At 41.0% G+C, this 24,509-nt stretch overlaps 1 protein-coding gene across 8 annotated transcripts in view; it reads right to left on the bottom strand.

Annotated features, from left to right (window-relative positions):
• The window catches only part of DNM3 (dynamin 3), a 735,481-nt gene that overhangs the window by 381,093 nt on the left and 329,879 nt on the right, over positions 1 to 24,509 (bottom strand). For 7 of the 8 annotated variants that reach the window (XR_007516879.1, XM_049881209.1, XM_049881210.1 and 4 more), the window contains exons 13-14: positions 22,601 to 22,652; positions 21,747 to 21,776 (exon numbers count right to left, since the gene is read on the bottom strand). Coding sequence is in view for 7 of the 8 variants with exons in the window: in XM_049881209.1 (XP_049737166.1) it covers positions 21,747 to 21,776; positions 22,601 to 22,652 (82 nt within the window). In the remaining variant the exon portion in view is untranslated. The remainder of the gene's footprint in view (positions 1 to 21,746; positions 21,777 to 22,600; positions 22,653 to 24,509) is intronic. The other variant, XM_049881207.1, reaches the window with a different exon arrangement.

Consider the following 24,509-nt stretch of genomic DNA (forward strand, 5'->3'; position numbering starts at 1 on the left):
TTTACGTCTCTGGTTAGATTTATTCCTAAGTATTTTATCTTCTTGGGGGCTACTGTAAATGATATTGCTTTGGAGATTTCTTCTTTGATGTTCTTTTTGTTAGTGTAGAGGAATCCGACTGATTTTTGTATATTTATCTTGTATCCTGATACTCTGCTGAACTCTTCTATTAGTTTCAGTAGTTCTTTTGAGGATTCCTTAGGGTTTTCTGTGTATAAGATCATGTCATCTGCAAATAGAGATACTTTCACTTCTTCCTTACCAATCTGGATGCCCTTTATTTCTTTATCTAGCCTCAGCCTAATTGCTTTGGGTAGGACCTCCAGCACAATGTTGAGTAAGAGTGGTGATAAAGGGCATCCTTGTCTGGTTCCCGATGTCAAGGAGAATGCTTTCAGAATCTCTCCATTAAGGATGACATTGGCTGCTGGCTTTGTATAAATGCCCGTTATTATGTTGAGGAATTTTCCTTCTATTCCTATTTTGCTGAGAGTTTTTATCATGAATGAGTGTTGAACTTTATCAAATGCCTTTTCTGCATCAGTTGATAAAATCATGTGGTTCTTGTCTTTTGTTTTATTTATATCGTGGATTACACTAATTGTTTTTCTAACTTTGAACCATCCCTGCAAACCTAGTATAAATCCCACTTGGTCATGGTGAATTACTTTTTTGATATGTTGTTGAATTCTATTGGTTAGAATTTTGCTTAGGATTTTTGCATCTATGTTCATGAGGGACATAGGTCTGTAATTTTCTTTTTTTGTGGTGTCTTTAGCTGGCTTTGGTATCAGGGAAATGCTGAGTTAGGGAGTATTCCATCCTTTTCTATGCTTTGAAATACCTTTAGTAGCAGTGGTGTTACCCCTTCTCTAAAAGTTTGGTGGAACTGCAGTGAAGCCATCAGGGCCAGGGCTTTTTTTGGGGGGGAGGGGGGGAGTTTTTTGATTACCTTTTCAATCTCTTTTTTTGGTATGGGTCTATTTAGTTGTTCTACCTCTGTTTGTGTCAGTTTAGGTAGGTAGTGTGTTTCTAGGAATTCATCCATTTCTTCTAGGTTTTCAAATTTGTTAGAGTACAATTTTTCATAGTAATCTGATATGATTCTTTTAATTTCAGTTGGGTCTGTTATGATGTCACCCATCTCATTTCTTATTCGGGTTATTTGTTTCCTTTCCTGTATGTCTTTAGTCAGTCTGGCCAATAGTTTGTCGATTTTTTTCAAAGAACCAGCTTTGGTCTTGTTAACTCTTTCAATTGTTTTTCTGTTCTCTAATTAATTTAATTCTGCTGTAATTTTTATTATTTGTTTCCTCCTGGTGCTTGATGTCTCTTTTGTTGCTCTCTTTCTATTTGTTCAAGTTGTAGGGACAGTTCTTTGATTTTGGCTCTTTCTTCTTTTTGTATGTGTGTATTTATTGATATAAATTGACCTCTGAGCACTGCTTTCGCTGTGTCCCAAAGGTTCTGATAGGAAGTGTTTCCATTCTCAATGGATTCTATGAATTTCTTTATTCCCTCCTTAATGTCTTCTATAACCCAGTCTTTTTTGAGCAGTATATTGTTCAGTTTCCAAGTATTTGCTTTCTTTTCCCTGGTTTTTCTGTTATTGATTTCTACTTTTATGGTCTATGGTCTGAGAAGATGCTGTGTAATATTTTGGTGTTTTGCATTCTGCAAAGTCTTGCTTTATGACCTAATATGTGGTCTATTCTAGAGACTGTTCCATGTGCACTAGAAAAGAAAGTATACTTGGCTGCTTTTGGGTGGAGTGTTCTGTATAAGTCTATGAGGTCAAATTGGTTGAGTTTGGCAATTAGATCTTCCATGTCTTTACTGAGCTTCTTACTAGGGATGTCCTGTCCTTCACCAAAAGTGGTATGTTAAAGACTCCTGCTATAATTGTGGAGGTGTCTATCTCACTTTTCAATGCTGATAGAGTTTGTTTTATGTATCTTGCAGCCCTGTCATTGGGTGCATAAATATTTAATATGGTTACATCTTCCTGGTAAATTGTCCCTTTAATCATTATATAGTTTCCTTCTTTATCTTTTGTGGTGGATTTAACTTTAAAGTCTATTTTGTCAGAAATTGAAACTGCCACTCCTGCTCTTTTTTGATTGTTGTTTGTTTGATATATTTTTTCCATCCTTTGAGTTTTAGTTTGTTTGTGTCTCTAATTCTAAGGTGTGTCTCTTGTAGGCAGCATACAGCTGGATTATTTTTTTTACCCAATCTGCAACTCTCTGTCTCTTTATTGGTGCATTTAGTCCATTCACATTCAGCGTAATTATAGATAAGTATGAGTTCAGTGCTGTCATTTTGATACCTTTTTTTTGTGTGTTGTTGACAATTTCATTTTTCCACTTACTTTTTTGTGCTGAAAAGTTTTTCTTTGTAAATTGTGTGTTCTTCATTTTCATTGTAGTTGATTTTCCCTCAATCATTATGATTATCTTGGTTTTTATTTTGAAATATGGAATTGTTACTCCTCTTTGTGGTTACCTTAATATTTACCCCTATTTTCCTAAGTAAAAAGCTAACTTGTATCGCCCTATATTGCCTTTACTTCCTCTCCATATGGAAGATCTATGCCTCCTGTATTCAGTACCTCTTTATTGATTATTGTCATCTTTTACATAATGACATCAATGATTCCCTGTTTTGAGAATTTTTTTTTTATTAATCTTATTTTGTTTTTGTGATTTCCCTATGAGTTGATATCAGGATGTTCTGTTCTGTGTCCTTGTGTTGTGTTGATATTAATTTTCTGACCAAAGAATTTCCTTTAGTAATTCTTGTAGCTTTTGTTTGGTTTTTCCAAATTCTCTAAGCTTGTATTTATCTGTAAATGACTTAATTTCACCTTCATACTTGTGAGAGAGTTTTGCTGGATATATGATTCTTAGTTGGCAATTTTTCTCCTTCAGTGCTCTATATTTGTCATCTCATTGCCTTCTTGCCTGCATGATTTCTGCCGAGTAGTCTGAAATTAGTCTTATTGATTCTCCTTTGTAGGTGACTTTTCACTTATCCCTGGCTGCTTTTAAAATTTTCTCTTTTTCCTTGGTTTTGGCAAGTTTGATGATAATAAGTCTTCGTGATTTTCTTTTTGGATCAATCTTGTATGGGCTTCGATGAGCATCTTGGATAGATATCCTTTCATCTTTCACAATGCCAGCGAAGTTTTCTGCCAACAGATCTTCAACTATTCTCTCTGTATTTTCTGTTATCCCTCCCTGTTCTGGAATTCCAGTCACATGCAAGTATTCTTCTTGATAGAGTCCCACATAATTCTTAGAGTTTCTTCATTTTTTTAAATTCTTGTATCTGACTTTTCTTCAAATATATTGGTGCCAAATTGCCTTATCTTCCATCTCCCCAATTCTGCATTCCAATTCCTCAATTCTACTCCTCTGACTTCCTATTGAGTTGTCTAATTCTGTAATTTTATTGTTAATCTTTTGAATTTCTGAATGCTGTCTCTCTTTGGAGTCTTGCAGCTTTTTAAATTTTTCACTATGTTCTTGAATAAGCTTTTTGATTTCTTCAACTGCTTTATCTGTCCCTTGGCTTTTTCTGTAGATTGCCTTATTTCATTTCTGAGGTCATCCCTGATGTCTTGAAACTTTCTGTATATTAGTCTTTTATATTCTACATCTGGCAATTCCAGGAATATATCTTCATCTGGGAAAGGTCTTGATTCTCTGATTTGGGGGTTTGTAGAAGCAATCATGGTCTGCATCTTTATGTGATTTGATATCGACTGCTGTCTCCAAGCCATCTATAAGTTATTGTAATGATTTATTCTATATTTGCTCACTGAATCTTATCTTCTTGTTTTGTTTTGTTTCAATATACCCGGATGAGCTGCTAGAGCGCACTAACTTGATTGTTGGAGCCTTTGAATTACTTATGCCCTGTTACCAGCTGGTTTGAGCTGTTACCAGGTATATGAGCCTGTGAGTCCATTCACGATTCTTAAAAAGAATCATCTCACGTGTCCTGATAGTGGGTCACCTAGTGTGTGGTGTAGACTCTCACCTACTATCTTAGAGGAGTAGTGGCAGTGGTTGTATGCATCAGTTTCTAGTAGTGGCAGGGGGTCACACCCTGCACACCCTGAGGAGGGCAGGGTGCTGACAGCCTTCTCCCAAGTGCCAATGAGGAAGGAACGTCTCTGTTTTCTAGAGCACTCTGGTGGTTGGGCTCCACAGCTGTACCTTAGGTACCCAATGCTTGTACCTCTAAAGGCTGGTAGGCACCACTATCCTCAGATCCCTTTAGCAGGTGGCTAGGCGGTGTGGATGGAGCCTCAGCCCTCAGTCCCCTGCTGGGGGTCAGTGAGGGCTCTGTTTAATAGGTAGAGTGGTATCAGACCTCCAAAACCTGCCTCTCCACTGCTCAGCTGAAACAATTACAATCAGATCTCTAACAGAATTGCCTTTGCATTATAATGGCCACCTAGTTCCCTGTAGGGGTGAAAGCCAAAGGCTGTGGATCTCTTATGCCTGGATGGAGCTGCTTCTGTACTGTTATTCCAGTTTAGGGAAGTCAGGAAAGGACTTTTCCCCTGATTGTTAATTGCTGCTTTTCCCAGGACAGGAGAATGAGTTAGAGAGAAAAAAAATGCAGAGCACTTCTCTCTGGCCCAGGGAATTTGAATGTTAATGAAGCCGGCTGGGGCAGGGAGGGGAGGGATCGGATAGGTAGGGGAGAGTAGCACAGTAAAATAGACAAAATCACTTATCTCGTTTGGTGAGGGCTGTTTTATCTGAGATTCCAGAAAGGTATGTAGCCTGTGTGTGCTGGCTGGGTCCCCACTGAGATTGCCCCAGGGGGTTAGGGCTGCATCCCATGCTTGCCTTGTCTCAGGAAGCCACCATCAGCCCTAACACACTAGCTCCAAAGCCCAACACCAAGGGATCAGGGCTGGGGGGCTGCTTCTGCACGGTCCTTCACTCCGCTGTCACTCAGGTTGGTTTGTAGCCTGTGTGTGCTGGCTGGGTCCCCATGGTGATTGCCCCTGGGGGTTAGGGCGGCGTCTTGTGTTTCCCTTGTCTCGGGAAGCCACTATCAGCCCTGCTGCACTTGCTCCAAAGCCCAGCACCAAGGGATCAGAGCTGGGGCACTGTGTGCCAGGCTCCAGAACCAGCTGGTGCTTCTGCACGGTCTCTCATTCCCCTGTCAGCCACGTTGGTGTGTAGCCTGCATGTGCTAGCTGGGTCCCTATCTAGATTGCCCCAGGGGTTTAGGGCTGCATCCTGTGCTTGCCTTGTCTTAGGAAGCCACAATCAGCCCCAGTGCTCTGGCACCAAATGACACCAAAGCACTGCACCAAGGGCTCAGGCCTGGGGCGTGCCATACCAGGCTCCAGAACTGGTTGCTGCTTCAGCACGTAGTCTCTCGCTCCCCTGTCACTCAAGTCAATTCCTTAGTTCTGTGTTTGATGGTCAGAGTTCGTAGATTTTCATGTATGTCAGTGATTCACTTGTTTTTTTGAGTCTTTGTTGCAAGAGGGGTCAGTGGAAGCTTCTGCCTAGTCAGCCATCTTGGTCCCGCCTTCCCAGCAGTCTGTGTATAAATTTTTGAATGGAAAACTAATTTGCGCTGTAAACTTTCTGCTAAAACACAATAAAAATTTTCTTTAAAAAGCTAGCATTAAAAAAAAAAAAGCATGTCACTGTACAAAAATCAACAGATGGATGGACAAGGTAAACAATCCAGATACAAACTGTAGGTTAAGAGCTCATCTTTGACCCAGACTAGATCAAAATTCTGCCACATACATTTATGACCTAGGGTGAACTATATAAATTTTCTAAGCTTCAGTAATACCATTTATAAAGCAGGAGACATAACAGAACCTATTTCATAGGGTTGTTATAGAATTGCATGAGTTGATGTATGCAACACACTTAGGGAAACGCCCAGTAGAGTCGGCTGTCAATAAACATGAGCTGCTAGGATTATGACACTATTATTGTTAACATAATTATGTGATCAAGGAAGCATCGCAAACCAATGGTGATATCATTGAAATTTACTATCTTAGAATAAAATTTTTCATAATAATAACAGCTGATCGTTACTGAGTTGTTACAATGTGCAAAGCACTGCTCTCAATGCCTCATATAAACTAATGTGTTTAATCCTCACAACAAACCTAGATACAGTGACCATATCCCTTTGGTAAATGGGGAAACTGAGACACCAAGATATTAAGTAACCTGCCCATAGCTGGTGAGTGGTCAAAAGTGGCTGTGGTTTAAGAGGATAGAAGTATATGATCAGCAGGAAAATGATTTCATTTTCACATTAAACATAAAAATTTATACAACTATTAGAAGAAAATATAAGTAAGGTAAAATATAAAGGCCACAAAAATTGAAAAAAAAATTTGCCAAAATCAAAATTATAGCCTTTTATTTTATAATGCACTATAAAGTTAAGATAAAGTGACCAAAAAAAATCAGGAAATACTTGCACTGTATGTAATATGCATAAAATTAATACCTAGACTATAAAAATATCCTAAAAATCACTAAGAAAAAAAAAAAAACAGTCCTCCAAAAGGGATAAAGGACTTGAGCAGACATATCCTAAGAGAAGAGACACATAAATGTCTATTAAATACATGAAAGAATGCTCAGTAAGCTGCAATAAGTGAAATGCAAATCAAAACAACAGATTACTCTTTCCATCCAATTATCAAAAATTATATAAAATAGAATATACAGCACTGTGTGCATATATATGAGGACAGGGGTCGTTTAGTGGTAGAATTCTTGCCTTCCATGAGGGAGATCCAGCTTTGGTCCCCAGCCAGTGCACCTCAAATGCAGACACCACTCATCTGTCAGTGATGCTGAACAAGTTTCAGCAGAGCTTTCAGACTAAGACAGGCTAGGAAGAAAGGCCTGGAGATCTATTTCTGAAAAGCAGCCAGTGAAAACCCCAGGGATCACAACAATCCAATCCCACTGTGCATGAAGTCGCCATGAGTTGGGGCTGACCGAGTACAGTTAACAACAACAACGTGTGCTCTGAAATGATAACGCTGGTTTACCCCTGTGGAGGTGAATGGGGTTGGGAGGGGTCCAGGGCATATTTACTTTATCTGAATCACTTAATTTTTTCACAATGAGAATATATTCATGTATTTTTTGTGTAGCAAATGAAAATTACAGGTTTAAAATAGCCACGTCGACACTTTGTGCTAAATAAGCTATACATTGTATATAAGGCAAGGAAGCAAGAACTAGAGAAGCTGAGGAGTAACCTGGGCTTTCCTAGGTGACAGCTCAGGTGTCAGTGTCTATCCTGACCAACTACGGAAAAAGTTTCTGCCCAAACACCTAGATGAGCTAGCTGGCGAAGGATGGAAACGTGCGCAGCCTTGCTACAATGAGGCTGCTGTAAACGCGGGTGTGATACCCAGGAGCTACAGACTGGCACTGCTTAGTAACCGAAGGAGTAAGGGGAGGGCTACGGGCTTGGCCAGTGATGGCTCCACCCAGAGGGAGAAAACCGGCAACTTTTGGTGTAGGCTGAAATAGCAACCCTCCACCCACGTGTCTGGGCAAAAATAAAGTGAAAGCTCCCTGTCCAGGGAGGAGGAGCGCACAGTATGTAAAAGAGTGGAGATTAAAACGGTGAGACCTACTCATCCAGGACCAAGAGAACTGATACGATCCCAATGTCCATAAACATTAAAAACAGCCAAGAACAGGAAGATAGTGAGCGGCGGGCATGTTCAGGTCTGAAGTAACAGAGGTTAATGAAATAATAAGTTCTCCAATATGTGACATTAAAACTAAAAGAGGCTATAAAAATTCCACGGAATTCAAATCATACAGGCATTCAGTTTACTTGAAATCAAACATACCACACTTTGTTGGAAAGAGAGCTGAGGGAACAAGAGAGACAGAGGGAGGAAAAGAGAAGCAGGCAGGGTGAGGGAGGGAGTTGTGGGACAGCTGGACACAGGCAGGAGGAGAAAACCCTTCACCTACCCAGTTACCCTCTCTCCTGGTAAAACAAGACCAAGCCTCTACTCCCCAAGGAAAGACCACAGCAGAAGTGCAGGGGCCATTATTCTGACTACTGAAGGGATATCACAAGGTAATTTTCATTAGACAGGATTTTCTCCACACTGATCTTAAACCCTAAACCCTCAATTAAGATGCAATTTGACTGTAAAAATATAGTAATAATATCTGTGTATTTTCTAGAAAAAAAATCATAACAGACAGACATCAAAAAGATACAGAACAAATTAGCAGGCCATACATTTCACTACATATGGTTTTCATGGACTCCACTCTCTGTTGTATTAAAACAATGGCTGTTGTATTTTATCAGCTGTTGACTGGCCCCTCTGGAGATATTTTCATAGAATTAGGGGATTAAAGGACAACAGATTCTAATAGCTATTATACTTTTACATTGTTAATCAGATTAATTTATACCAGACCACGTTCATTTTTTTTTCAGGATCTAATAGCTTTTTTTTTTTTAATAGCTTTAGTATAAGAAAATTTTTGAGGAAGTGGTAAAAATAATAGTGAGTGAATTTAAATGATGTGACTTGCCGTAATTGAGACTATTAAATGAGATTCCTGATGCGCTTTATATACCATCCCAGGCAGTGCTTAAACGGTGGTTAAGAAAACAAGGTCTGGATTCCAACTGTCTGGATCCCCACACTGGTGCTGTCATTTATAAACTGTGTGACCAGGGATATTACTCGGCCTCTTCACGCCTCAGTTTCCTTCTCTGTAAAACCAGGATAATAAGGATTTTTTTTTTTTTTAAACCACGCGGGCTTAGTGGGAGGAGCTAATGAATCCATGTGTATAAAGCACTTCAAACAGCTCCTCACTGAAGGCCACTGTTACGGTTTCTACAGAATTGATGGCAGTGGACAGCCATTCCTCTCCTGACATCTTTTTTGGTAGATAACAACTTTTCTAGTTGGCTGGTTTTAAAAATGTAAATAGCCAAACCTTCAAATGGATTTACAGCTCCACACCATGTTTGTGAATCTCACCTTCGCTGGCCCAATCTCTCTCTCTGTTTTCTCCTCTCCCCACCACCTCCCCCCCACTCCACCCTGCTCTTTCTTGAGGGGTGGTCTGAGACTGGAGAGGGGAGTAGGCAAAAAATGAATGAGAAATAAGGGAGGTGGCATATTACCATTAAAAAGTGCTGAATGTTTAATATTTTCCTCATCATAAATTATTAATAAACTACAAAGGTTTTAGGAAAATAGGTAAATTCTCAGGAAATAATCTTCAAAAAAATGACTAACCAAAGTAATCTGTTAACAGCACTGTGCAGAGGTATAGTGAGCACAGGACTGCTTTATCTCAACAACAGAAGGCATCAGAATTTTCTCAAAACAGATTAAAAAAGAAAATATCTTTTAAAGCTCCAATGTTTTAATTTACAAAGTCTTAGTTTTATAAACAATTAAGATACATCAGCATGTTATATAGCTAACGCGTAGGTAAAGTGTTGTTACAACAAACCATTTGTTAAAAAAGGGAGAGAAAGAAGAAGAGAAAAGGAAGGGAAGGGAGGGGAAGGGAAGAAAAGAAAAAACCTTTAGGGGGCTAAGGAAAACAGCAGTCCCAGAATGGTTAGCATTTAGTTTATAAATTTAAGGGTTTAAATGTCAGGCTAAGTGGCAACAGGCCACTACACTACCCCAACAGGAAGAAACACAGCTAAGAATAATGGGCCTTATTTTACATATAAGGTACATTCTAGAATAGCTGTGATAGGGACACATGTTAGCGTGTCAAATTATATTCCCACTGACTTGAACTGCATAATTTCACATATGCAAAGCTATCCAAAACACCTAATAAAAAATGCACTTAAATTTTGTTGCTGACAAAGAAAATGAATACTCGTAGGCATTATATATTTTAAAAATATATCCTTATTATTGTGTTGTTGTTAACAGCTGTAGAGTCGGCCCCCAACTCAGGGTGTCCCTGTATACAATGGAACTCAATACTTCCCTGTCCTGCACCATCCCATGATGGGTTGCCGAACAGACCATTGTGATCCACAGGGCTTGCAATGGCTGCTGTTCAGAAGCAGACCACCAGGCCTACCTTCCTAGTCTGTTTTAGTCTGGAAACCCCACTGAAATCTGTTCAGCATCACAGTAACATGTAAGCTGCCACTGACAGACAGGTGGTGGCTACACATGAGGAGCACTGGCTGGGAATCAAACCGGGTCTCCTGCATGAATGAAAGAATTCTACCAATGAACCATACCTTGCTACAAATCTTTGAGAATTCTTAATTTTTCCACTTAGTCTTTAAAAACAAACACGAGCATTGATAGGGTTTTCGTTAAAATTGACTACCCTGAAGATCAAAAGAGAGATAGGCCAACATTTATTCAACTCTTCCATTAACTGTTTTTTTTTTTTTTTTTACCTAATTAAAAGAACTTAATAAAGAGCGGATAGCTGGCTCTAAACATTTAGAACGTCCATTAAAAATGCATATTAAACTGCAAGGACCTTTGAATTGCTTTCATCTTCTTATAGCCTGAAGGAGCTTGTCAAAATATTGGTGGGGAGGGGGGTGCACTTTTCTTGTTTTATACTCAGAACATTGTTCTCAAAAATTAATCCATTAACCATAACTGTTGGAAAAACAGAATCATTACCCTCATGTACTGAGTAAAGGTGAATATGCCCTAAATGAATAATCTCAAGGTAAGTTTACCAGCATTACTTTTTTAATTGGAAAAACATCTTCAATTAAATATATGACCTTTTAAAAAATATTTACTAAATTTTAATTAAAAAATGTATGCCATTCATATCTAAAGTTTTTCAAGTGTTATATTTGTTAAAAACCAGTCATTAAGAAAATATGATTAATAGAAACACTTCACTTTTCATTCATTCATTTAGGAGTCCCACCCAGATGATTGGGTGGGACTGTGTAACAGAGTAATGTGGCCCACCAAGGGGACTGGTCAGTTTTGCCTTAAAAGAGAGGCAGTTCCAGAGCAGAGAGGAAGATCTCACCACCACCAAGGAAGAACAAGCAGGAGGAAAGAGTGTGTCCATTGGGTCCAGGATCCCTGTGCTGAGAAGCTCCTGGAAGCAGGAGACCAAAAGAGAGAGTGAGCTGTAACCCTGAAGGCACTGAGAAGTGCTGGCAGGAGAGACCCAGCAGCAGGAGATGGAGTAGTGGGCTTCCTGGTCCATGGAGAGAGGAAGCTGAGTGCCTTTGGGCAGAGACCCAGAGACAGGGAGAGGTGTGCCTGTAAGCATAGCTGGGAAGAGGCTGTCCTGATGGAAGAACTGTATCTCTGAGTGTTCCTGGGCCTGAATTGTAACCGTTACTTCTCTAATACACCCCATATTTATAAGCATGATCTGTGAGTTCCGTGTGGCCATTGCAATGAATTATTGAACCCAGCAGAGAAATACAGAGTGCTGTGTGAGGAATGGTTGGTGTCAGAATTGGTAAAGATGGCAGAGAGAGGAGGATTGTCTAGGCTCCACTTCATGAGAGTTGGTCTTGTGCTGTTGATCTTGGTTTTCCTTCCCCCTGGTGAAGTTGGAGGAGGTCAGACACTGCCCCCATGTTGTTTTTACAGTTGGTGTCAGAAGTGGGATCCTTTGCAATGGCTCCAGACTCTTGAAAGCATGGAATTAGTAAGAGAAAGAAGGAAGGGGCTTAGGAAGTGAAACTTTTGATTCTTAGATGCTTACTTTGGTTGTTGTTACTGGTAATGGCTGAAGGGAAGGTTATGCTGCAGCTGAAGGGAGAAAAGCCCCAGCTGGAGTGGCCTGAGGTAAAAGCCAGGCCAGATAAACAAAATGATTGATAGGGGGCCAGAGTCTTCTGGTTCCACCCAGCCATTCCACCCAGCCAAAGGCCCAAGGCCATATGCATATGAATGGGAAGACAGTTAAGGCACAGAGAAGAATAAACTGGAATGTTTTAAAACAGTTATGTGTTTAGAGTTATGCGTTTATCTGAATGTATTATGAATATTGAATATTTCTCCTACCTAATGTTGTAAAGCAGACCTAAAGATAGGCTAGAAATGAATATTGGGTATTACAGATTATAGAGAATGTGTAACTCCGCCCTCAGACAATACTTGATTAGATATGCTAAAATGGGAACCAGGATTTGACTGAAGGAAACACAGGCTGTTAGTTTGAATGCAGTATTCTGTGTACAGATTGGGTCTGAGGTAGAAAACCTGAGCCCCACTGAGATTTCCATTTGAAAAGACATGCAGCACCACCTAGAACTGCTGAGAGAACAGAAGATTTGCATTTGAAGGAAGAACTTACAGGGAAAAAAGTGGCTGTTTTGCTTTTTAATTTCAAGCAAGTGGTTTGCTGTTGGATGCATCGTGGCAAGAAAAGTCAGTGCCTATTGGAAAGAACCCTCTTCCAGGACTGCAAGTTAAAGGGAGCCAGCGAGTAGATAGCTCGGTCTGCTCACTTGTAGTGACCACCTGGGCCCACTCAACGAGTAGAAATGGGGGAAGTGCAGCAATGACGAGATGGACTGAGTCTGGACATGTTCCACTGGCAGTCGTTGACCCAACCCACAGGGGCTAGGAATGAGTGAGAGCAAGGGCTGGCTGGAAGTAAATGGAGTTGTATAGACTCCTACCTAGCCCAAGGGGTCTATGGATGAGAGTGTGTGAAGGGGCTGTCTGAAGTGCTGAGAAGTATGTGAGAATACTGGAGCCTGAGGCTACTACCCATTGTGACCTAGCTTGGATGGCTAGGGATGAACTGACAAGAACCCCACCAAAAGAAGAAAAAGATGTTTGATACTGTGAGCTGGTGTAGACTGCTGCAATTTTATGGCTTGCTCTGGACTTGACTTTGCTTGTGGATGCAGATGCTCAAAGTTCCACCTGGAACTGAAGATTCTTCAAGACCGATGAACATGCCTGACTCCTCAGAGTACTGGTTAGATAGGGATGGGCAATTTAAGCACTGGCTATCTAAAACAGGGGACAGATAAAGGCATGAAGTGGCTAGCTTACATAAATGTGCTTACCTTAAATGAGGGGGACAAGGGAGGATCCGCACTGAATACATTTTTCTTCTCCTGATGGGTCTGGGGAAGAGACGGTGGGGGGAGATGCCGATAGGATTATATGATTCACCCGTGAGTGCTAACTGTTAACAGGGTTAGTTGTGATTGTAAAAACTGTAATTGTAGAAGTTGTAATTACCAAAGAGTGGACTAAGGGGGAGGCACTGCTGGATGGGAGTACAGTGGATGGACCTAAAGTCTCTTAGATGTTTTATTATGCTCATACCTCCTGACGCTCAGAGCAAGGGACTATTTTTGTCAGAGGCCAGAAAGGGTGAAGACGAGATGACTTTTGGAGAATCTGACCAGATCAGATGGAAATCCGAAGCAGAGAGAGAGCTATAACCCTTAAGGCTTTGAGAAGTGGTGCGGCAGAGACCCAGCAGCAGGAGATGGTGTAGTGGGGTTCCTGGCCCACGGAAAGAGAAAGATGAGGGCCTGCGAGCATACTTGGGAGCACAGCTGGGATGAGGCTGTCCTGAAGGAAGAAGTGTATCCGGAGTGTTCCTAAGCCTGAATTGTAAACTGTTACTTCCCTAATAAACCCCATAATCATGAGTATGCTGTTAGTTTTGTGTGGCCATTGCAATTAATATCAAACCCAGCAGAGAAGTAGAGAGTACTGTGCGAGGGGCGGTTGGTGTCAGAATTGGTAAAGATGGAGGATACAGCAGGCGTCTGGCCTCCACCTCATGGGAGTCAGCCTTGTACTTTTGATCTTGGTTCTCCTTCCCCCTGGTGAAGTTGGAGGAGGTTAGCCACTGCCTCCAAGCTGTTTTTACAAAGAGGTATTTGCTGAGCATCTTTTGGGTGTCAGGCTTTGCAAAGTAAAGGTGAACACAGAATATGCAGATATCATTGTTGTTTAGTGGCAATCGCCCCACAGGGGGTGGGGAGGGGGAGGGATGCTCAATTAGAAAGTAAAAGCAATCCAGTTATTATTTTCCTTGAAATCTAACAGAATAATAAAAAGTACATAATGATAACAATAGTTTTTGTTGTTGTTGGGTGCCCTGGAATCAGTTCTGACTCATAGTGACCCAATGCACAACAGAACAAAGCACTGCCCAGTCCTGCGCCATCCTCACGACTGTTGCTGTGTTTGAGCCCATTGTTGCAGCCACTGTGTCAATTCATTTCATTGAGCGTCTTCCTTTTTTCTGCTGACTCTCTGTTTTACCAAGTATGATGTGCTTCTCCAGGGACTGATTCCTCCTGACAACATGTCCAAAGTAAGAATAATAGTAGTAATAATAACAGCAGCAAGCACTTTATATAGCACTTAATATCAGTTTTTTTTTAATATCAGCCAGTCCCTATAGATATCTAACTTGTATTATCTCATTTAAGCCTCACAGCCACCTATGATCTGATTACGATTATCAGCCTTTTACAGATTAGACACCTAACAAACAGAAAGGTTGAACAATTTGCTCAGGGTTATACAGTGACTTCACAGTCCCAGCTCTGAGCCATTTCACTGGATTGCCTGTCCATCTAGTATAATCAATATAAAGGAGGAGGGGGAAAGGAGGGAAGTGGAAAAAAACAGAGGATGAATTGGAAAAAATCATTAAATTTAATCAATAAATGAACCATGGGCTTTAATAAGGTGTTAGCCGTCTTACATTCCTTCAAGAAGACAACATACACAAGAATCCTACAATCCAAATTAAACTGTTCTGAAAACAATGCTCAGCAAGTCCTTATACCAGTCATCCGTGGTGCACCTCCTCTGGTGCCTAGTCTTCTTCTAACAGCAGCTCTGACTTTCAGATAGAGAGGCAGCCTGCCCTACTTCCAGCCCATGTGATCTGGTGAGGAGCCACCCCAGTCCCACATGATCCTGGCCTAACCCAATCAGTGCATCTCATTCACTAGCCACCAGGATTGGTTCAGGAATGAGCACATGATCCAAATCAGTCCAATCAGAGTGAACCTCATGAGTTTTTTTAAAGAATTCTGGGAGCAAGACTCATTTATTTCTTTTGGATTCAAACCAGGAAGGAAATCCCCTGGAAGCTGCTGGAGGTCATCTTGCAACTGCTTGGGGCCCAAGAATGGAGCAAACAACAAAGAAGCAAAACCAAATAATGGAAAGAAAGGAACCAGTTCATCATGACACTGTTGAGCCATGGATTAAACAGCACTTACTCTATCCCTGAAATGTTCAATTACGTAAACTAATAAATTCCTTTTCTACAAGGTCACTTAAGTTGAGTTTTCTGAAACTCATATCTCAAAGAATCCTAACTGATAAAGCTATTGGGACTAGGAAGTGGGGCGATGGTGGGGGTTAAGAGTAACAGACCCTAAACTGGAATTGGCTGAGAGGAGGAAGAAGGTGGGAGGGCTGTGAGGAGTCCTCTATCTTAGGCTCAATTCCAACTCATAGCGACCTTATAGGACAGAGCAGAACTGCCCCATAGAGTTTCCAAGAGTGCCTGGTGGGTTCGAACTGCTGACTTTTTGATTAGCAGCCGTAGCACTTAACCACTACGCCACCAAGATTTCCTGTCTCAGTCTAACCAAACAAAAACCAAACCAGTTGCCGTCAAGTCGATTTCGACTCATAGTGACCCTAAAGGACAGAGTAGAACTGCCCTCTAGGGTTTCCAAGAAGCACCTGGTGGATCTGAACCACCAACTTTTTGGTTAGCAGCCATAGCTCTTAACCACTACGCCACCAGGGTTTCCTATCTTAGGCTAAGAAGGTGGAAATCATTGTTACCCATTAGTAAAACAGCTGACTAACCTCTTTTAACACTAGGCTTAAACCATGTATTTACAGAGGCTGAAAAACTAGGGGACTTGATAGGAATTTCAGGATTTTAGGGTGGGTTGACAATTTTCAAGACCTGTAGAGGGTCATAAGAAAAACAGACTAGTGTCCATTGACCTTAGCTTTCAGACAGCAGAGGAAGAAGAAACCCGCTTTGATAAGAAAGCTCTTTTTTGCTTGCAGTCTACAATTTAAGGTTGAAAACCTAGTTATCTGGAGACCTGTAAGCTTGGGAAAGCCAAATTTCCCACTCCAATATAATGTTAAAGCAATACAAGGCACATCGATGGGAAATGAAACAAACAATAGGTCTGGGACTAGGAGGTACAATGATACCCAGGCTCCTGCAAACATCTGCGCTACTTCCTATTCAAGGAAAGAACGAGTCTTCCTCATTGTACGTCTGCAGTCTAGGGCCAAAGAGCATGTCAGCTATGTGTCTTCCTGCTGTACTCTTGTGTTAAAAGAATGAGGTATCAGTCATGCAGATGTCACATCAATCCTCCCAGCCTCAACATATCCTGACCCTCAACATACTCAGATCGAGAAGCTTCATCTCCATTTTTCTTCAGCTACACACACCTTCTGAAAACAATGTTGCACAAATATCTGTAGCTATCATTTGTCAAGCACCTCTGCCATTGTCTGTTCTTTGTTATTCCAATAACATTTATGACTTTCAGGTGGTACTCTCTTGCTTTTTAAACCTAAAATACGAAATCTCAATAACTTCAATCTCCAACCCTACCGCCTCTTTCCCTTAATCCTAGTACCAATTTTCTCTGACTTCGGTAAAACCTCCATTGCCCTGGCTTGCCCATTTCCTTTCAATTTCCAGTCAGCGTCATCTTTTGTCTCTTTTTTCTCCTGGTCAGATTATAGTTCCCCATCTCCCTTGCAGTTCATTGAGCCCACATGACCGAGTCAATGGAATGTGAATGAAAGTCATGTGTGCCACATCCAGGCTGATTCTTCAAAACCTCCCTTTCTGGGGCTTCTTTCTCTTTCCCATCTGCTGGAAGAGTGAAGAGGATTCCCAAGTCCCTGTCTGACCATGTGAGGTAGGGATGCCCTCCATCCTTGTCCATCTTCACTAGACTGTTACAGCAAGGTGAATTAAATTTTATTACTTTAAGCTAGTGAAATTCTGAGAGTGACTGTTCCTTAGCTGGCCTATCCTGACTAATGCATCAATCAAGAGCATTCATATTAGATTATACAATTCTTTACTTCAATCCATCTCTCGTTAAAGCTTTAACTCATCTTCCCTCTTGAACTTACATGTTGCCCTCCTAGAAAAACCCCAACTCAGGATATCAATTCAGTTGTCTGCTTTCTCAGCTTTGTGCTATCTTCCAGCTGTGGAGCAGAAGAGCAATTCATAAGACCAAAAAGACTGGTGTCACTGCTATACACTCAGGTGGTCTCCAACACTGTGCAGGACCTCTACCAGCCCAATTGTCAACTCTGCCATGTCTCTTGAGCTCTCAGAAACATCTAATACTATTGATTACTCCCTCCTTGAAACTTTCTTTCCTTGACTTGTATTCTACTGCTCTCCAAGTCTTCCTACCACTCTTGGCACTTTTTAGTTCCTCATTCTGTCCCAGCTCTTCCTTCTCCGCCATCCTTCACTTGCTCTCATCATTTGTTGGTGATCACATTTAGTGCCACAGCTTTAGCTACCATGCATATATGGAAAACTCTAAAATTTTATGTCTCCAGTCTAGACAAGTCCTGAACCCCTAATGATCTCTCCCATAGAACCCCTAATGATCTCCCCCATAGGCACAAACAAAATACCCAAGCTGAATTATCTTCTCCTTCCATCTCCCCTGAAACCTGCTCCTCCTTCTGCACTCCCTTTGTCAGTGGATTTTCCTAGCTGTAAGTCTGGAAGGATGACTTAATGTCCTTCATTCCCTCCCACAGCTACTCGTTAACTCCATCCAAGTCTGTTGTTGTTGTTGGGTGCCAATGAGTTGATTCCTACTCATAGTGAACCCATGTGACAGAGTCAAACTGCCCCATAGGATTTTCTTGGCTATAATCTTTACAGAAGCAGATCACCAGGTCTTCCTCCTGTGGAGCCACCAGGTGGATTTGAACCACCAACCTTCTGATTAGGGGCCTAGCACTTAACCTTTGTGCCATCAGGGCTCCTTCCAATTCTAGCCTCTAAATATATCTTGAAACTCTTCTTCTCCTCCATACCTCCTGCTACCGACATTTGTATTTTCTTACCTGAGTTACTTAAATAACATCTTCACCAATTTCCATATCTCTAGTTTTACTCTTCTAAACCTTTAGATAGGGCTGACACATAGATCTTTCTAACATATAAGTCAGGTGATATCCCCTTCCCTAACAGAAATCCTTCAGTGGTTCCCCACTGTCTGTGAAATAAATAGATCTCTGTCTCTTCTGAACTGTAGACACTTTTATCCAACCTCCCATTGGGCAGCTATACTTGGCTATCATAGTCAACAAATCCACCCATTCTGACTCTGGATCCAAATCTGACTTCCTTGCTATGTTCCTTTCTCCATGAAGAATACCACCACCTTACCTGTTGCCTAAGTAAAAAATCTGGATAGCACCCCTTATGATTCCCCAGCCCTCTCTCCTTCCATTACAAATCCTATGGATTCTCCCACTTGAATTCATCTCTTGAGTTCATCTCCTTCTTCTCAAATCCAGTATAAATTCCCTAGCCCAGACCACCATAATCTCTTATCTGCAACTGCCTCCTAACTAGTCTTCTTTTTCCAGTCTTGTCCTCCCTTCAAAACCTCTTCTCCACACTACAGCCAGAATGATTTTTCTAAAATGTTATTATGATCCTGCTTAAAATCTTACAATATTTTCAGAATCACAAAGTTAGCTTTCATAGAGTTTATGTCCTAGTGAAGGAAGATGAAAAAAATGAACCAGATTATTTCAAACAATAAAATGCACTAGATAGAGGCAGGACACTGGATAAAGTGGGGACTTTAGACCAATATTCAGGGCCGACCTCTTGCAGAGTGATGTTTCAGGGAGACCTGGAGGATCAAAGGAGCTAGCCTTGAAAGAGGGGGCAGACTTCAAATTGCTTACTTACCATCATCCCCACTGGACTGTGAGCTCCCCAAGGACAGGGCCCGTGATTTATTCATCTTTCTGTCCTAGACATTCACCACAAATTTTGGCACACGTGGGTTTCAAATACATGTTTGATAAGTGAGCAGATGAACAAAGTTTAAATTTAAATTTTTGATAGTCCAACTTTAGGCTATTTAACTGTGTGTTCACATTTTTTTGTATGTTCGCTGGCATCAACTTTTGGAACTATTAAATTTCTAGGCAGACAAAAACGGCTGGTTTTAGACTTTAAAGAAGTTTCGTGCTCCTTAAATCCTTCTAAAATTTCTTCAGAACAGATGCTACACAGGTCTTACAACCAGGAACCCTATGAAGATGTTAGAATGGGTGACCCACATGCCAGGATACAGTGGGGTGTTTCAGCCCCATCAACCATACGAGCTGGCATCATTGGGTAGGCTGGGCTCCAAGGCTCCTGGCTTTGAGCCTCTGGGTAGGCAAAAACCCAAATCAACATCAGACAACCAGATTCATAAAGAAGATGGCCTCAAGTGATTATGTTTCACTTTAGTTAACCAGGAAAACAATATAAAGAACTCCTTAAAATATAATATTGTATAGCATATAAATTATTGGATTTGATTCTGGAAAATAAAATATTTAGGTCCATATTCCCTTACTCGCAAAACTGAAAGTTTTTGCCTTTTTTTGTTTTTTTAAACAAATTTGGCAGCAAAAACTGACCTGGCATAAGGCTATTTATTTTTTCATTTAATCTACTTGGTGTGATTATTCATTTGTTTCACTAAGAAATACAAGGTATTTGATTACAGGGTGACGCCTCTGACCCCAGAGGGGTGTTAGGTAATATATGATATATGCAGTGTATTATCTTTCTAAAATTCAAAAAACTGGCTTTCAAGGCACATCAGGCCCCAAGGGTTTTAGATAAGAGATCTCTACTATAACACTGACACAATTCTATTATCTTGAGTTATAAAAATTCAAAAATGTGTTGGTTTTGAAGTACTCAGCAAAAATAAAGTCACAGAAAAACAATTAGCATGATGATAACATTTGGAAATAGTATTACTGAAAGCTATTTCAAGTTTCTTTTTAAGGCCTATTTAAAGTGTGCCTTTATGACTTTTTTTTTTTATGACACTATGGAAGCCCTGGTGGCGTAGCGGTTAAGAGCTGTAGCTCCTAACCAAAAGGTCAGCAGTTTGAATCCACTAGGTGCTCCTTGGAAACCCTATGGGGCAGTTCTACCCTGTCCTATAAGGTTGTTAGGAGTCAGAACCAACTCGAGGGCAAAGGGTTTGGGTTTTTGTTGTTGTTGTTGTCAGTGACGCTGTACTATTGTTTTTCCTCTATGCACATACTTCTGTGAGCTAGAGATGCTTCTGACCCTGAGAAAAGTGTTGTAGGTGGATCCTTCATGCCACATCCAGCCTTAAGCTGTGTATTGCTGTCAGCAGATTAATTTGCCATAGTTTCTAATTTTCCCATGTGTTTCATTTTCCTTGTAGCTTCATTTTTTTTTTCCTCCCAGAAGCTTCAAGAAGCAGCACCTATCTGCTGGGAGCAAGGTTTCTACTCTTTGCAGGACACACACCTAGTACCAGGCTGCAAATCTTATTATGTACATGATTTCTGATTTTCACAATCACTCTGCAGAGATATTTTCTATTCTCCCCATCACACAGTTGGACAGACTGAGGATGAATTTGTCCAAGGCCAGATGGCTAGTAAGTGGCAGAGCAGAATTTGAACCCAGGAATGTCTGGCCCCAAAGTCTGTTTCTTCAAAAATACCAAAACCAAAACAACAAACCCATTGCCATCCAGTCAATTCCAACTATAGCGACCCTATAGGACAGAGGAGAGCTGCCCTATAGGGTACTCAAGGCTGTAGTCTTTACAGAAGCAGACTACCCATCTTTCTTCCCAGGAGCAGCTGGTGGGCTCAAACCACTGAGCTTTCAGTTATCAGCCAGGCACCTTAACCACTGTACAACCAGGGCTCCTTTTCCAAAACACCAGAGGGCATCTAGTTGGCCATGCTCCAATCTTATTCTGAACTGGTGCATAGTTGGAAGGAAGACATTAAGGTTGCTTCATTCATGGAAGAAATGAGAATATAATTGTTAAAAAAAAAACAGAGACAAAACCAAATTTACCTATGTTAGTCACTTGATAGTACATTTATACGTCTATAAAATGAATACATAGTATCTGGTTTTAAAAGACTCAGCTCAAAAACCATATAAAATGTCAATCAATATAATTTTTTTAAAATAAATGCAAATAATTGGAATTAGGTAGATCAGATGGTCCACATTGACCCACCTTTCAGAAGCCCCATCTACTTTATCGGAAACGTAATCAAACATACAGAAGAGAAGGGCTTAAACCTTACAACGACACAGCATAAAAGGACAGAGATGAAGATCATTAATGATTTTAATTATTTTAAGGCCCATTACAATTAGAGAAATATCAAAGCACCCACGGTGTTAAGGGTTGATTACTACAGCATTTTAGGTTTACTAGTTCATACCTTTAGATCACAGCTAGTTATTAGCAGTGAAGGGGTGAACCCTCTTAAAAGGATTTTATTTCAATGATAGGGTGTTATGGACAAGACAATCTAAGTTAAAAAAAAAATTAGTAGCAAGCGCTAGTTGAGTTAATCAGTTAAAGACAAACTGTGCCCTTGGGAAGCTAAATGAAAAAGCAACGGTAAGCTTACAGAACTTAGCTCGTACAATTTGCCTTGAAGGCGGAAGATTGGTTCCCTGAAATAGCAAAGAATTATATGCTTTAGTTCAGAAAAAAAAGTTTTTAAAGAAAACTCTGTTATTACCTCTTTTCCTTTCAAAACAATGGGGGGAAAAGCTAGAGCACAGGTTTCGATTTGTTTAATAATTGTACCTCTGATTTAAAAAAAGAAACAACTATAAAATCATCATTGTTTTGACTTGAAAAGAAATAACAATGCAAATACTCATTATTATCACAGAAAACCTAAAAGAAACAGCAAACTGCCGGAGTTAACGCAATCTCTGCAGAGCGCTGTTAGTCGGAGGCAGCCGGTCAGCCCAGAACACAAAAGCTCAGAGGATCAGGTCTTCATAGGAGTTATGTCTTCATTAGCCAGCAGGAATTTGGTGGCAGAGATTAAGGCCAACAACCACCTTCCTTATGAGCTGTCCCTTCACTGTTACCAAGCTGTGCAAATGTGTGAACTAGTCAGCGGCACCACAAAGCTCATGCGACTACTCACCGTATTTTAACCTTGAACTGTTTCGTGGATTCAAGGTTAAATCAAATTTAGGGGTAATGTAAGCAGGCAAAACAGGACACAAGGAGCCAAATTTGACAAGCAGAGCAAGTAGCGGAAAAGTTACTTGAAATAAATCAATATGGTTAACTGCATAAGATAGCGACAAAAAAAAAAAGCAATTCATTCCAAAAAAAAACCTCTAAAAGCAAAACAAAAAAAGCTGCATTTCAAGCCCAATTTGCACATGATTAATTTGCATTTAAAAAACAGTCAGGCAAGCGATTTAGTTCCAGTTGCCTGGAGCATGCATCACTGATTCTCTCGTAGGATTCCTACCTGATTTCCGATTGTGTTTTTCTTGTGAACCTGACTGCTCCTCTGCTGAGCACTAAGAAAAGCAAAGGAAAGCAGCACTGAAGAAACACGTAAGATTGTTTTCTGAACAAGTAACAGATTCTAAAACACACAGGCTTTAAAAGTAAATCAATCAACAACTGAGGCAGTGCTAAAATAAATACAGGTCAGCTTAGCTCTGGAAGTAAAATCAACTCAGTTGAACTTCTAGTGGCAATGAACAATCACGAACCAAAATATAAGATAACCCACAGGAGGAAAAGCTGTGTTAACAACAATTTGAGTCAAGGTGAGTACTGGTGAAGTCCCAGGGGCATACAGGGTCGTTGTGATAAAAATTAATGGTTAGTCTTTATTAAGCATATACCATGTTCTAGGAGTTTTACAGATAGGAGTGTTTGAATTCTCACAGCAATCCCAGCTACTATTATTCTCACTTTTCAGATGGGGAGACTGAATCACAAGCTAAGTGGCTTTCCCAAAGTCACTCAGCTAACAAGTGGTGGTACTCAGTAGTCTGGCTCCATATTCCAGACTCTGTGATATTATCCAATTTCACTGCTTTAAATTCCACTAAGTTCTGACTACTTCCTTAGGACATCTCCAGCCTGGACGTGTCTCCCAGACCCTACACTCATCTGTGTTCCTGATAACTCAACACCTCCACTCGCACATCTAATAAGTCACAACGGAAGGCCTGATCTCCCCCCTAACATCTGCTCCTGGCACAATCCTTCGCTTTTCCCTGAGTGGCAATTCCAGACTGCCAAATGCTCAGGCCAAAGACCCTGACGCCTCTTTTCTCTCACACCTACATCCGATCATCAGCAAAAGCCGTTGGCTCTATTTTCTTAAAATGTATTTAAAGTTCAACCATCTTTTTACCACTTCCATTGTTACCACCTTGGTCCAAGCCACCATCATCTCTCACCTGGACTGTTGTGATCACTTCCTCTGTGCTTCCACGCTTGTCCCCCTAAAGGCTATTCTCAACACAGAAGCCAGAGAGATTCTTGTAAAAAGGAGACCATGTCGCCTGTTTGCTAAACCCTCCAATGCCACACGCTATCCTTCCCCTTGTGGTAAAAGCCAAAGTCCTAAAAACGGACTATGAGGCCCCACTCTACCGATGCCTGCCTTGCTGCTCTTTGACTCATCTCCTCCTTCCCACCTCGCTCACTGGGGAGGTGCAGCCACACTGGTCTCCTTGCTCTTTTCTGAACCCACAAGGCACACCATTCCCCCACATATCTGCATGGCTCCCTTTACCCCCTCCTAAAAGCTTTTACTCAAATTTATGTTTTCAGCGAGGCCTACCCTGACCTACCTATTTAAAACTGTATTCCTCCCCGTCTTCAGCACTCCCGTCCCTTTACTCTCCTGTATTTCTCTCTGTGTCTTTTCCACCTTCAAAAATACTATCAAAGCCAGGTGCTGTTGAGTCGACGCCGACTCGTGGCAATCCCATGTATGTCTGAGTAGAACTATGCCCCATAGGGTTTTTTCAGCAGTTCATTTTTCGGAAGAAGGTCATCAGTCCTTTCTTCTGAGGTGCCTCTGGGTGGACTCGAACGTCCAACCTTTGGGTTAGCAGGCAAGTGCGTTACTGTCTGCATCATCCATGCTGCACACAGACTATATGGTTTACTTATTTATCACATTTATTGTCTGTCTCCATTGGACTGTAAGCTCCTTGTGGACAGGGGTTTTTGTCTGTTTTGTTCACTGCTGTGTCCTCAGAGTCTAGAAAGTACCCAACACATAGTCGGCTTCAATAAATCTCTGTTGAATGAAAAACCCAATGAGGCCGATGTCCTTATAGGCTCCATTTTACACATGAGCACAGAGGGGTAAAGAGCTGGATATGACCCTAACAATTTAACCCCAGAGC

The sequence above is a fragment of the Elephas maximus genome, chromosome 3 (genome assembly GCF_024166365.1).
Source record: "Elephas maximus indicus isolate mEleMax1 chromosome 3, mEleMax1 primary haplotype, whole genome shotgun sequence".
NCBI classification, from domain to species: Eukaryota; Metazoa; Chordata; class Mammalia; order Proboscidea; family Elephantidae; genus Elephas; species Elephas maximus.